This window comes from Rhineura floridana, chromosome 5, assembly GCF_030035675.1.
Source record: "Rhineura floridana isolate rRhiFlo1 chromosome 5, rRhiFlo1.hap2, whole genome shotgun sequence".
NCBI classification, from domain to species: domain Eukaryota; kingdom Metazoa; phylum Chordata; class Lepidosauria; order Squamata; family Rhineuridae; genus Rhineura; species Rhineura floridana.
In genome coordinates this window covers 174,158,804-174,173,138 of record NC_084484.1, presented here as the reverse complement: position 1 = coordinate 174,173,138, position 14,335 = coordinate 174,158,804, and the positions used below count along the sequence as shown (strand labels likewise).

Sequence of the window (14,335 nt, the reverse complement as noted above, 5' to 3'; positions counted from 1 at the left end):
CCACAAATTGTTCTCTTGCTCTGCAATTACTCAAAAGACACCCAAATTAATGTACCTTGGGCACAGAAGAATTATTTATCATTGGGATCTGAGTCTGCTGAACTCAATGCCAAAAAAAAGGGGGGGGAATCTTAAGAGTTCGCAGCTGCTTTGCATAAACTGTTGGCTAATCAACGTTTGTTTAATCCCAAAGGGCCACTCTTAAAAAATAAATAAATCTTGCCACAGATTGCTAAAGGGGTTCTTTTGTAAACTGGTCTCTTTGCTTTCCACAAACTTGAAAGTTTCTACTTCAAACAAAGCATTCCTTAATTAATGTAGGAGAGCTAGACTGGGCTAGCAGCCCAGTCCTCACCATGTTTACTTGTAAGTAAGTTGCTTTAATTTCAATGGGGCTTATTTGAAAGTTTGTGTGTTTAGGGTTGCATCTGTAAGTCTCTTTTGGAAAAGGAGAGAGAGGCTGGAATCAAAGCTTTAATTGTCTCTTGGGAGTCTTTCTCCCACTTCAGTAAATACACCATTGTTCACAAGTTATGCCTTTTCTGCTTTAAATGTCACCATACTCCCCCAGCTGGTGTGGGACAAGGCATTCCCCCACCTTCTCAGCCTGGATTCTGGCCACTGTGCTCTGAGGATAGATTCTTATATAGGGCCCCTCCAGACTGTTTTTTTTTAATATGTTTTGTTTCGCAGGTGCATTCTGCAACATGTCTTCGATGCAATAGTAGTGCATTAGTGGTGGATTTATATTGGACAGTCCACACATCATTCTGCTTTATTGGTTGTTCTTCCCCAAAGTTACCAGATTATTGTTATCTTGGAGGGGCATTCTTGCATTATAGCACAACAAAAACAGGCCAGCCCCCCCCCCAATATTTGTGGTTTGAGAAGGTACAGGATTTCAACAGGAAGTTACAAGACATGCACTGATTGGAAACGAAGCAGTGTGACCCTCCCAAAACCTTTGCAGGAGCAAGCAATGTTGAAAGCGGAACCGCTTTTAACTGCCCCGATACAATCAGGAGCACAAAAGATGGTCTGGAGAGGCCTTAAACCCACAGGTATACTTCTAGCTCATCTCACCTTCAGTTTCTTTCATGCTCCTCTCCCATTCTCTAGTGAAGTTGCCAAGGTCAGGGGAAAAGCCTTGTCAGTTTCCCAGATGCCTTCACAGCTTCTTGACAGCATATCCAGGGATGGTGCACATACAGGACCTTTTTATGGGAAGACCAACCCCACCCCACCTATTTTTGCAGCAGTGAAAAAGAAGATAAGTGAAATATCAGGGTGGCAAAAAGGATTCCTCCAGACGTCTTCTTTTATTGTGCATTGGAGATGATTTGCGCTCATGATGGTAATTGCTTATACGCGATCCCACTTTCAATACTGTTTGCACCTGCTAATGCTTCTGGGTGGACATACTGCTTCTTTTCCAGTTGGCACATGTCCCATAGTTTCCTGCTGAAATCCTGTAACATTTTATACCGCAAGTGTCCCTTTTTTGTGTATCGCGCTGCAGCGCAAGGATGCTCCTCCAGATGGCAATAATGCGCTAACATTGGGAAAGCATCACAGAACAACTAATAAGGTGGAATTATGTGTGGATGGCCCAGTAGAAATCCAACCCTAACAGCGCAATCCAAAGCAGGATGAGAAAATGTGGAGGAACTTGGGTTTTCCCGGCTGAGCCGTCAAAAGTCCCTCACACCCTGACTGAGCTAGAGATACGCTGGTGTTATGTCCTTCACCCTGGTGCAGCTGGTGGAATTCAAGTCAGCGTTAGTCCCCAAGAAAGGAGTATCTGGGGGAGTGGCAGGAGAGGGCGAGGGGAAACTTACACCGATTCCAAACCCCTTTCAGCTTGGTCACATGACCTAGACATCCGGCAGAACTCAAAAAGGGTGGCGTAAGTCAAATTCCTCTTGAAGCGAGTTTGAAATGGGTAGCTTAAGCCAGCTTTATATTGTTAAGATTGCTCTGTAATACGCTATTTATTTATTTTATTTACTTATTATTTGATTTATATCCCGCCCTTCCTCCCAGCATTATTGCATCAATCACATGTTGCAGAATACACCCACCAAAAAATCCCCCCACCAGTTTGGAGGGGCCCAGTGACACAAGAAACTAACAAGGTTTCCCACTCAACTTTCCAGGGAAGAGAGAGTAGGAACGGTGAAGGAAATCTGCATTAGTGAAATGAATAAGGTGTAGGGGTGTGTGTGTGTGTGTGTGGGAATCCAGAATGCAAGTGTTCACAGCTGACCCCCAAAAAGGTTGCAATGTGATTGTGAACTCATGTTCCTGTGTAGCCTAATGCAAGCATATTTAAAGCCTGCCTGTCATATGTGCTTCCCAACAGCAGAAAAGAGGCTCAAAAGCACTTAAAATGGGACATGCAAGTACTTTCAGTACTTAAACAGAAAAGATCAACAAGACATCACAAAAAACTGAATAACCCCCCGAGAAGCCCTATCAATAGTAGTTTCATGTCACCCAAAGAACCTTACCATCTGTTACTGGCATTGCAGTTGTGGCCGAGCAGAAATGAATCTTCCTACTGCTAGATTTGCACAAATAGGAGCCGTGAGCTGCCAGCAACATCTGTGAATATCTCTGGGAAGTTTTTCACCAGCCTGGGATGAGTTAATTCAGCACATCCACTTTTAAGAAGCAATGCGGCTACTGTGCCCATCCCCTGGTCGAGTTCCTTTACAAAGAAGCCTGAAAGAAGTGTGGCTGGCAGAGGAACAATACAAAGGAGCTTTATGGAAAAGTCCACACAATGTGGTACAACGAACACTTTGCATCTCTTACCCTGAATGTCATCATTGAACGTGCAGTATCTGTTGCGGTATTTGTTGAGCAGTCGGAATGCGTTGGCATTGGCAAAGTCTTCAAACTGAATGAGGCAATTCATCCCATACCTGTAGGGTTAACAGAAGACCAGTAATAATTCAGCTGGAGTCTGGTGTCAGTGCAAGTGTTTTCAGGAAGAAATGGAAAATGATATCTGCAAAGTGTTGTAGAATATTCTAACAGAGTGGCTTATCAGTGCAATCCTGTACACGTCTACTCAGAAGTAAGCCCCACTGAGTTTATTTATTTATTTATTATACTTGTATACCGCCCCATAGCCGAAGCTCTCTGGGCGGTTTACAGTAACTAAAAACAAATACAATTTAAAATACATCTTTTTAAAAAACAATTTAAAACACAATTTAAAAATTTAAAACAATATGAGACACATGCTAAAATCCCTGGGAGAAGAGGAAAGTCTTGACCTGGCACCAAAAAGATAACAGGGTTGGCGCCAGGCGCACCTCGTCACCGAAATAATTCCATAATTTGGGGGCCACCACTGAGAAGGCCCTCTCCCTTGTTGCCATTCTCTGAGCTTCCCTTGGAGTAGGCACCCAGAGGAGGGCCTTTGATCTTGAACATATACGGGTGGGTTCGTATCGGGAGAGGCGTTCCATCAGGTATTGTGGTCCCAAACCGTGTAAAGCTTTATAGGTCAAAACCAGCACCTTGAATTGAGCTCGGAAACATAAAGGCAGCCAGTTCAATGGGACTTGCTCCCAGGTAAAATGTGTATAGGACTGCAGCCTAAGAGACTAGATCAAACTCAGGATTATACTTCAGTAGATCTTTGGAAATGGACGATTAGTCTATGAAAGCTTATGCCATAACAAATATGTTAGTCTCTAAGGAGCCACAAGATTCTTGGTTGCTTTTGCTTCAGCAGACTAACACAGTTAGTTATCTCTCTGGAAATAATTCAAATCTCACCCCTACCATAAACTCATCAAGTGACCTTAGGCAACATGGTAATAATAATCCTGCATAAATTTGAGTGTTGTAGTAAGGATTACCTAAGCAAAACCTTTTAATCACCAGGATAAACTGGTGGTAAGTTTTGTTTTATCAGTTCCACTGAATGTTATGGATAGTGTTTAACTGCTGCAATGCATATAGTGGTATAAAATACTTACGTGTTAATATTTATAAAGTCATGCTGCTGAAATATTGTACCGCATGGGGCTTGCCTATTCTATATGTATTCTATATATATTTTAACATAAAATTGTGTTTATAATTTTGCATATAATTAGTCTGGCTTTTTCAAAAACTACACCTAGCAATGCATGAGCAATTTGGACATGAGCAAGTGCTTGATGCAAGACATGGTGCAACGTAGGAAAAGATCAGTTGGCTCAAAACTGCCAAAGTCTACGTATAAATCCATTTAAAGTGGATTTGTCCTCCATCCCTATGTTGGAAGCACAAAACTAATGACTTGAGGGACAGCTTTCCGATTTCAGCATTGACATGCTTGGGAATTACAAACAGGAATAACAGTAACCTTCCCCTCCCCAAAGCACCTGAACAAGCAATAAGAAGAAGATATGGAACTAGTAAGCAAGTCATTAGTATGTTCAATGACTATGAGTCCCTCCAGGTGACCTGCTTATTGAGCATTCATCCTGATTTGCTTGCCCAAAGCTTCCATGGAGGTGAGATGATATCCTATCTTGAGCATTCATTCTGATTTGTTTGCAGGGAGGTTATAGTACAATGGGCATTTATCCTGATTTACTTGTGGGATGTTTATACATCTTCCCATTAGTGATTTGTTCCTCTTACACTTTTCCATGAATTTCCCTGACATTTTCCAAACCATAAAAAGACAAGCTTATTTTTTAAAGAGGATTTGTTGTGCTAGGCCAACACAATCCTTTAATCCATTTTAATTGCACAAACCTTAAATTTTGGTATGCACTCAAATCCTTCCTGTAAAACAGTGACCGTCTGCAGACACCCCAAGTGATATAGACATAGAGACTAAATGGATGCAGTGAATAATGATGATGATGCCACCTCTGGGACCCCAAGCATTACAGGAGAACATTGGCACAGAAAAAAAAAACTTCCATTCAACCTCTTTGGCTCTCCCTGAGAAATCTGATGTGAACAAGTGAGACACACCAAGGGCTTTAAACCGGAAACTGACACCAGACAAATCATGCTTTGCTTATGCTCAGGTCACTGAAAGCTCCATTCATTACAGCTTTAAAAAGGGCTCCAATCTTCGTCAGGCTGTCTCAGATAGGTTTTTTTTTTTGTCGATGTTTGTGAACAATTTTTTTGCAGTGCGAAAAAGTGGCTGTCAGCAGGAAGACAATGGAAGGTCCATTGATGGCCTCTCTTTATGGATCCAGACAAGTAACTCCATTACGTTTTTGTCAGCCTCCCTGCTTTGAAGAAGAAAGGGCTCGCCTCTTACAAAGGCATCTCATCTCTTTCATTCATCAGACAGGTATCAGTTCTGTAGGAGCCTCTTGTAAGACATGCCTTAAAAGATTTTTGTTCTTTCTATAAACAAAAATAAAATCAACTTCTTGCTTGGATGCTACAGTCTTTGACCAAATGTTCCAGGAAGCCTCGCTGCGACAATTGGTTCTCAGCTGGAAGGATGTGACCCACAAGATGGCTGCACCCCCATTAAAAGTGGGCCGCACCAGTGGCTCCCCCTTCACTTCCTCTTATTTGTATTTTAAGTTTTAAAAGAGGAGGTGAACAAGAGGGGGAAAAAGAGAGAGACAAGAACAGCCCTCCGGGATCAGGCCAATGACCCATCTAGGCTAGCATCCTGTTCTCATGGTGGCCACCATTTGCCTGTGGGAAGCCTGCAAGCAGGACGTGAGCACAAGAGCACTCTCCCTTCCTGCAGTTTTTAGCAATGTATTTGGAACCATGGTGCCTCTGACAATGGAACAAAACAAACTAAGGCACCAGTTGAATGTGGAACCACTATGGAGGCAGAGCATAGCCACCATGGCTAGTAGCCATTGATAGCCTTCTCCTCCATGAATTTGTCTAATCCTCTTTTAAACCCATCCAAGTTGGTGGCCATCGCTGCCTCTCTGAGCAAATTCCATAGTTTAACTATGCACTGTGTGAAGAAGTACTTCCTGTTGCCTGTCTTGAATCTTCCAACATTCGGCTTCACTGGATGTCCACGAGTTCTACTGTTGTGAAACAGAAAAGCTTTTCTCTATTCGCTTTCCCCACACCATGCATAATTTTATACACTCGTCATGTCTCCTCCTTCTCGCCTTTTCTCTAAATGAAAAAGCCGCAAACGTAACCTTTCCACACAGGGGAGCTGCCCTGTATGTTAAACCGTTAAAAAATGGGTCCCGTGATGCAGACTGAGGTTGGTTCCAGATTGAAAAACACTGAAGACAACTGATCTAAATCAGCATACTGCCTGAACCTCTTAACCAGGTGAAGTCAGAAAGCCAGGCTTCTGGGATATATACTAGGTCTGTGCTGGCCAATCTGGAGACTGCCTGCTAACCGCAGGGCGTCAACATTGTATACCACAGTTCCTTTTTGTGCCTGAAGTGGGTGTTGAGACCTGAGAGTCCACAGCAGCTCACTCTGTTATGTTGCAGATAGTGACAAGGGAGAAATTCAATTCAGTTCACATTTAAAAGCGCAACTACCTCATTCACACTTTCTGAAACGATGCACAACTTGAAATACAGCCGTCCCTCGACATTCGCACTTTTAATTTTGCAGTGCAGTTCTCCAGCCATATAATATGTATAAAAATGCAAACACGGGTAAAGTGTGCATAAGAATGCATATATATGTGAGAATAACATAGAAACATGTGTAATATTAGGGGAAATTGCACTGAAAAAAATGTGGATATTATGCAAAATCAAATTATGGCCAAAGAGATGGATTGTAGTTATGTATTTAAGTTCAGATTATTTCTCTTGTAATATTGAATTTATTTTATGTTTGCTAAATTGTTTATTTTTTCTTATTGGAATGTATTGCTATGTTTTGTAAACTGACTTCTCTCCCCTACCCCAGTGCTTTTATTTTGAGTGTTTGCTGTAAGCCACTTTGGGCACAGGTCACTGTGGAAAGGTGGCATATAAATAAACCCAATCAATCAATCAATCAAAATCACAAACAAAATGCACTTTCCTGCATGCCCAACAGCACTGTAAACAAAGTACGTTTTTTAAAAAAAAGTTTCAAAAAGGGGAAAAGGGGTGGAGATCCAGGGTCCAGTGGAGTGGTAGAGAACCTTTTCAGCCTGAGGGCGCATTCTCTTCTGGACAAGCTTCCGGGGGCCACATGTCAGTGGCAGGCATAGTCACAGAGTCAAAAGTGGGCAGAGCAACAAATGTAAATTTTAATTTTGTAAAGGAGGCTAGTTTCTATGCACACTCGCATATCCCTCTTTATTCTTCATCCAGGCAAGCAAAAGGCATGAGCAGAGGTCAAGGACGCATTCCAGCCGGGGGGGGGGGACACACACACACTCAAGCAGGGTGCGAAGCAGGGCCACTGAGGGGCATGGCCTGATGAGGGGTGTGTGGCTGGTGAGGGCATATAGTGTGGGAAGAATTGCAGGGGGCAGATAGAGACATTTGTCCCCCAGGCCTGAGGTTTCCCACCCTTGGCCCAGTGCAAGAGGATACAGGATGTGGGTCACCACCTAACAGGCATCTGATTCATGCTCTGAAATTGCTGGCTCATCTGTAAGGGAAGAACTCTGTCCTTTGTGGCAGCTTCAGTGCTAAATCCTTTTTCCTCAGCTCTGTTACAAGATTTCAAAGAGTTCAAAACTATGAAAGCCTTTTAAAATATCTGTCTCCTGGCATCTTCTTGCAATTTACACATGGATGGCCGATCTGCTCTGGTTGCCTGTATAAACCCTTTGCACCGCAGAGACCCCGGCATTTATGGAGGGAGTATTCAGTGTCAACATTCCTGCTGAAATACTCACTTCTGACTAGATGCTTGTTTCAAAGAAAGAGAGGAGCTTTCCTCCAGTTTTGCCTCTTCACAGAAAGAATGAATAATATGGTGAGAGTGTGTGTGTGTGTGGCGGGGGGGTGTTAGATGATGGATGATTGAAATGCATGACTGAAAAAACAAAAGGTCACTTAAGGCTCATCAGTGCCCAATAAAGCTGTCTTTATGAAAACGTGTGCAAACAGCACATGAGTGCAGTTATTGCTGGACTGCACCAGTTCATATCGCAAGTGGGAGCTCACACGAATGCTCTCTCACATGATGTAGCCGTGGAAGGCATGGAGGGGTGTCCCACAGGTTTCTTCCTTGCTGAACTTCAGGCATATCACTGAGCCTTTCTTGTTCCAGCAGGCATTTTAAGGTATGTTTGATTTTATGATAAAATTTTAGAGGTTTACTGCTTCATTTTCTGTTTTTTGTTTTTGTATGCACCGCTTAGAAATGCGAAAGATTAAGTGGTATGTAAATGTTTTAAACAAATAAATGACCAAACTCAGCAAATTAGCCCAAGTAGGAACAGGTTGTGCATTCTCCAGGGACCGGGCAACCAACAGGCATCGAAAATAAGCTAGATTGAAACCAGCCTTCTCTAATGCATAAAGTTATTTCACGTAAGCAGTGTGGTGGGCACGGAGATGCTTCCCTGACCTCCCGGTAGGTGAGTCGCTGCTGCTTACCGGGAGGGTCGTGGTGCCAACAAGGTTGCCATGGTGGAAACACACCAGCAGGGCCAATATGGTGCTCATGGTAATCATAGCTCAGTGGCAGTGCATCTGCTTTGCACGCAGAAGCTGCCATCTTCAGTCCTCGGCATCTCCAGGTTCAGCTGGGGAAACTATTCCTGTCAGAAACCGTGGAGAGCCACTGCTGGACCGTGCAGACAATATTGAAAATCAACCAACCGTCTGACTCACTATCAGGCAGCTTGCTATGTTTGCATCATGCCAGCTGTCTCTCCTGATAAGCACCAGTGACTCACCTGCTGAGAGGTCAGGTAAGGGTCTCTACCCCACCGTGCCATTGGCTCCTGCTCACATAAAACAAGTTTCTGCATTAGGGAAGGTTGGTTTCGACCTAGCTTATTTTCTATGGGCTGGGAGGCATTTTCTTTTTGTTTTTACAGGGGGAAGTGTTTAAAGATGCAACCCTCCTGCCGCATTCTGAAGTTGCAGAGCCCAGCAAGGACTCTCCCAAAAGCTTTTTGCGCATGATCAAACTCAGCAAGTTAGGTCAATTAGGAGGAGACTATGTGTTCTTCAGGCAACCAATGTAATCTGAATGGGAAGAAGCCGACGAACGTTTGTCCCATCTAAGGTCTAGTTCTCAGTGAGGTTCTACAGCATTACTTCCAATTCTCAGTGGAGTAAGGGTCCACATAACTGAATGCTCCTCTGTACAAAAACATTCCCTCCACATAGAAAGAAAGCATCTCCGGAAGAAGGGTGGGTTAGGCTCAAGTCCTTTTAATTGGCACCCGCACTGCACAGAGAAAACTAGCATGTCAGGGGAAAGACTAGGCTGGAGTACTTTCCTTGACAGCTACTTTTCTACACAGAGGGAATTCTTGCGTGTGGAAGGGCACTTTGTCATGAAATCTCCTACCTATACGGCAATAGGAAGCTGCCTTACAATAAGCAAGGCCATTGGCCCATCTAGCTCAGTACTGTCTACTCTGACTGGTAGCAGCTCTCCAGGGTTTCAGGCAACAGTCTTTCCCAGCCCTACTTGGAGACACCAGGGATTGAACCTGGGACCTTCTGCACGCAAGGCAGATGCACTACCACTGAGCTACAGTCTTTCAAACTACCTCCATGCTACCTGTAGTGTGACTTGGTACAGCCTGGGAACCATTTGATTACTTCAGTGAGAACATGACCTCTGCCCCCTTGAGATCAAGAGGATGCAAGATATTCTCTCAAGTCAGCTCCGTTTCCACAGCTCGCGGCTTCATTGTGACTAACTCCTGATGAACAGTGCTCAACATTATCTTCATCATCCTCAATTCAACTTGTACCCCACCTTTCCTCTCAAGGGGGGGGGCAGGTTGGCAAACAGATGGTAAAGCTCTAAAAACATCTTAAAAAGCAAAACTTCTAAAAAACAACTTAAAAAACAAAACATCTTAAAAACATATTTTAAAAAAATTCCAGTACAGACCCAGACAGTACTGCAGTGGCAAATTGAGAAGGGCAGCGGCCCTTCATGTTAGTTACAGCCACACCCCCTTCTAAGATTATACAACAAGTGGATAGAGAAAAGTTCTTCTCCCTCTCTCATAATACTAGAACTCGTGGACATTCAAAGAAGCTGAACGTTGGAAGATTCAGGACAGAAAAAAGGAAATACTTCTTTACTCAGCGCATAGTTTAACTATGGAATTTGCTCCCACAAGACGCAGTAATGGCCACCAGCTTGGATGGCTTTAAAAGAAGATTAGACAAATTCTAATCTGGAGGACAGGGCTATCAATGGCTACTAGCCATAATGGCTGTGCTCTGCCACCCTAGTCAGAGGCAGCATGCTTCTGAAAACCAGTTGCCGGAAGCCTCAGGAGGGGAGAGTGTTCTTGCACTCGGGTCCTGCTTGTGGGCTTCCCCCAGGCACCTGGTTGGCCACTGTGAGAACAGGATGCTGGACTGGATGGGCCACTGGCCTGATCCAGCAGGCTCTTCTTATGTTCTTATGTTAACCTTCTAAAATGATAGAATAATCTGGCCAGGGTTGAACACTGCTTTTTCCTTCTCTGTCGCCATTTGACTGTCAAAGATACTGCTTGAATTGCTGAATTCAGTGTCTACATGTTTATCTCCTGATGCTGCTAAACAGCCCGATGATATAGATCAGATGGAATCGTCAGGATTCGCTGTCTCTTCTGCAGTTACAGAATTTTCACTCTTCACAACTTATCTTGGCTTTTAAAAATAGAAACTAATAACCGTTTGCTTGCAGTTGACATTCACTGGGACTCTTCAGTGGCTAACACACGCCCTCTTTCATGCTGAATGGCTCTAGGATGCCGGAGGCGTACGGACCCTGCTGGGGCCTGGATCCTAAAAAGGCAAGGGGTTTAGCATCCTGCAGGACTCCAGTTGACTACACCCCCGGATGCAGACTGGGACAAAGGTCTCTACTTAAAAGGCTTGCTAAAAGAGGAAGGTCTTCAGCAGGTGCCAAAAAGACTACAAAGACAGTGCCTGTTTAATATTTAAGGGGAGAGAATTCCAAAGGGTTGAAGCCTATGTTGTGCAGAATGGACTTCTTGATAAGATGGTATCAGCAGGAGGCCCTCATCTGCAGAGCACAGTGATCAACTGGGTATATAAGGTGTGAGACAATCTTTCAGGTACATGTGTGCAGCACTTCAGGCTCAGCTTTGCTTCAAGAGAAAAAATAATTCTTATTGTGCTTCCAGACTGTCAGTATATTGTAGATGGAATTAAAGTGCATACTGGAACTATTCAGCACTGGTTAGGCCGCAACTTGAATACTGCGTCCAGTTCTGGTCTCCGCACTTCAAGAAGGATGCAGACAAACTGGAACAGTTTCAGAGGAGGGCAACAAGGATGATCAGGGGACAGGAAACAAAGCCCTATGAGGAGAGACTGAAAGAACTGGGCATGTTTAGCTTGGAGAAGACAGAGGGGAGATATGATAGCACTCTTCAAGTACATGAAAGGTTGTCACATAGAGGAGGGACAGGATCTCTTCTCGATCGTCCCAGAGTGCACGACACAGAATAATGGGCTCAAGTTGCAGGAAGCCAGATTTTGACTGGACATCAGTAAAAACTTCCTAACTGTTACAGCCATACGACAATGGAACCAATTACCTAGAGAGGTAGTGGGCTCTCCTACACTGGAGGCATTCAAGAGGCAGCTGGACAGCCATCTGTCGGGAATGCTTTGATTTGGATTCCTGCATTGAGCAGAGGGTTGGACCTGATGGCCTTATAGGCCCCTTCCAACTCTACTATTCTATGATTCTATGTTGCACTCAGATCCTGCTTGCTGGCTTCCCATAATGGGCATCTGGTTGGCCAGCGTGAGAACAGGATGCTAGACTAGATGGGCCACTGGCCTGATCCAGCAGGGCTTTTTAGTTTTGTGCAGTTAAAGTGGATTAACGGGATCTGTCACAGTTTGGAAAGTGATGGGGAAATGCATCGAAAAGTGCGGGATGAAGAAGTGATTAACAGGAAGATGTGTAAACACCCTGTAAACAAATCATGACAAATGATCGTTGTTGTATAATCACCCTGCAGACAAATCAGAACAGATGCTCAGTGAAGACTGGACATAGTCTAGCCATCACCAAGCAAATCAAGATGAATGCTGAATGACCAACTCATCTGGAGGGGGCTCTAGTTTTACAGGGGAGCTGACGTTGGGGGCCCATGACTGAAAAAGTATAATAATTTTAGGTATTCCTTGAAATGTTTTTTAATCCCATCTTTCTATTTTAGGTCACCCAAGGCTGCTCTTATTAGATGTAGTACAAGAAAGACAAAAGGCACAATAAACAAGCGCTTAAAAAAAAACTCTCAATGCAAGATAAAATACTAATAAATCTCTTTCAGGATTTGGAGATTATGTTGGGCCCTATGATCCTGTTAGCAAGAACAGGTATTCAGTTTGCCCTTGAGATTTATCACATCATCACCTATCAGGAATTGGCACTTAGCTGGAGAGAAGGGCACAGCCTCTCAGTGGGGCTCTGCAAACAAATGGACACACTTGGCGGAAAATTCCCAGAGGCACTGCAACCAACCAACTTCTCCCTGATTAAAAGCACTTCCTGATGACCTGTTTATTGAGAATACATCCAGGGAGGTCATGATGTTGGCAATGCAGTGAGCATCCATCCTGATTTGTTTGTGGGGAGGTTAGACGAGGTTGCATCAAGCGTTCTGCCACTTTCCAGTGCCTTTTTCCGCCACTGTCCTTATCACATAAAAGTCTGATCTTTTGGGGAAGGGGATTTGTTGTGCAAGAGCTCCAAATCAACTTTAATGGCGCAACCTGAATTTGCCGGTATTAAGACGGGATCTGTTGGCCAGTGCCGGTTCGAAAGCATTCCGTCTACCTAACAAGCTGGCATCAGTTTGAGTTTGTTCTGTATCCGCTAGCTGCTGCTTTCACCAATCCATGGCGGGTTCTTTGCTCGTAAAATTATTGATATTAATATCGATATTTTCATTCTTTTTTGGTAAGAATTCTGCCACAGCAGAGCATAGATCATAAGCAGCAGTTTTCAATTTTAATTTGCGTTTCAACTGATGTATTTAATGGTGGGTGGGTGGGCAGGCTAGTAAGAATTTTGCTAGGCTAGTAACTTGTTTAAAATGTATTTGCAAAGCTGAATTCACTCCCTATCTTTGTTGTTGTTTGAACCATTTTTGCCTCGATCCAAATGTCAGGTACATGGTAAAGAGGCTTCCCCGTCCAAGCCATTTGAATGAAAAAATGGACAACCAGTAACAATTCTTTTAAAAGTGCCCTGGCTCTAGGTGCTTTGAGTAGGGTTAGGAATACTGGCTGAATGAAGCATCTCTCAATAATGCCCCCCCAATTAATTTCTCCCCAGCAAAGTTCTATGATCATCCTATGTGTCTGATTTTTCAGGATCTCCTGCTTGCTGTCAAAACAGGGGAGACTGGTGAAAGAGAGGAAGCGCCTCCTTTTCACAATCAGCCGGGCAAAATGGCCTGTGATGTGAAAGGAAATAGGAGAAGGGAGATGACAATTTAATGAGACTTCAGCAACTGCGCTCCTTACGAGCGTAGGAGTGCATCTGGGCTGCTCGATCAGACACCCATCAAGCAAACAGAAGTGGTGCTTCGAGGCTGGTCCAGGCACCAGATACCTGGAGCTGATCACTGTGCAATGTTGCAGAGAGAAGAGAGACAAACAGGAGGAGATGTCCAGCTCCATCCTACACATGCTTATTTGGAAGTAAGCACCACTGAGATTGGAGGAGCACGCACACGTATGCACAGGGTTGTAGCTTAGCAGTGTAATCCTGTGCAGGTCTATTCAGAAGTAAGTCATATTCAGTTCAATGGGAGTTATTTCCAGGTCAGTGTGTACAGGGCTGCAATCAAACCAGGCAGAGGAAGATCGGCAAGAAAGCAGGGAGGGTGTGCCTGTTGTCTGCATTTCACTGGTGAGTTTTGGTTAGAATTTCTTTATTGGCAGCTAGGGACAAGACTTCACAGAGTCTACCCTTTGCTTGAAGGAGCAGGTGAAACAGAATCTGTTGCAGAAGAAGCACCAAATACAAAGCCTGGCCAGTGGTGTGTGTAATTTCTTCTTCACAAGAGCATAAGAAGTGCCTGTTGGATAGTCCCATCTAGTCCAGCATCCTGTTCTCACAGTGGCCAACCAGATGCCTATGGGCAGCCCACAAGGAGGACATCAGCACAAGAGCACCCTACTCCTCCTTTAAAATCACAAAAACCCCTTTTTGCTGGTCACAGCCATTCTTTTTTACT

At 44.0% G+C, this 14,335-nt stretch overlaps 1 protein-coding gene across 3 annotated transcripts in view; it reads right to left on the bottom strand.

The window, feature by feature from the left end:
• ME3 (malic enzyme 3) overlaps positions 1–14,335 on the bottom strand; it is a 148,178-nt gene that overhangs the window by 20,785 nt on the left and 113,058 nt on the right. For all 3 annotated transcript variants that reach the window (XM_061628895.1, XM_061628896.1, XM_061628897.1), the window contains one exon: positions 2,818–2,927. In XM_061628895.1, the coding sequence (XP_061484879.1) occupies positions 2,818–2,927 (110 nt within the window). The remainder of the gene's footprint in view (positions 1–2,817; positions 2,928–14,335) is intronic.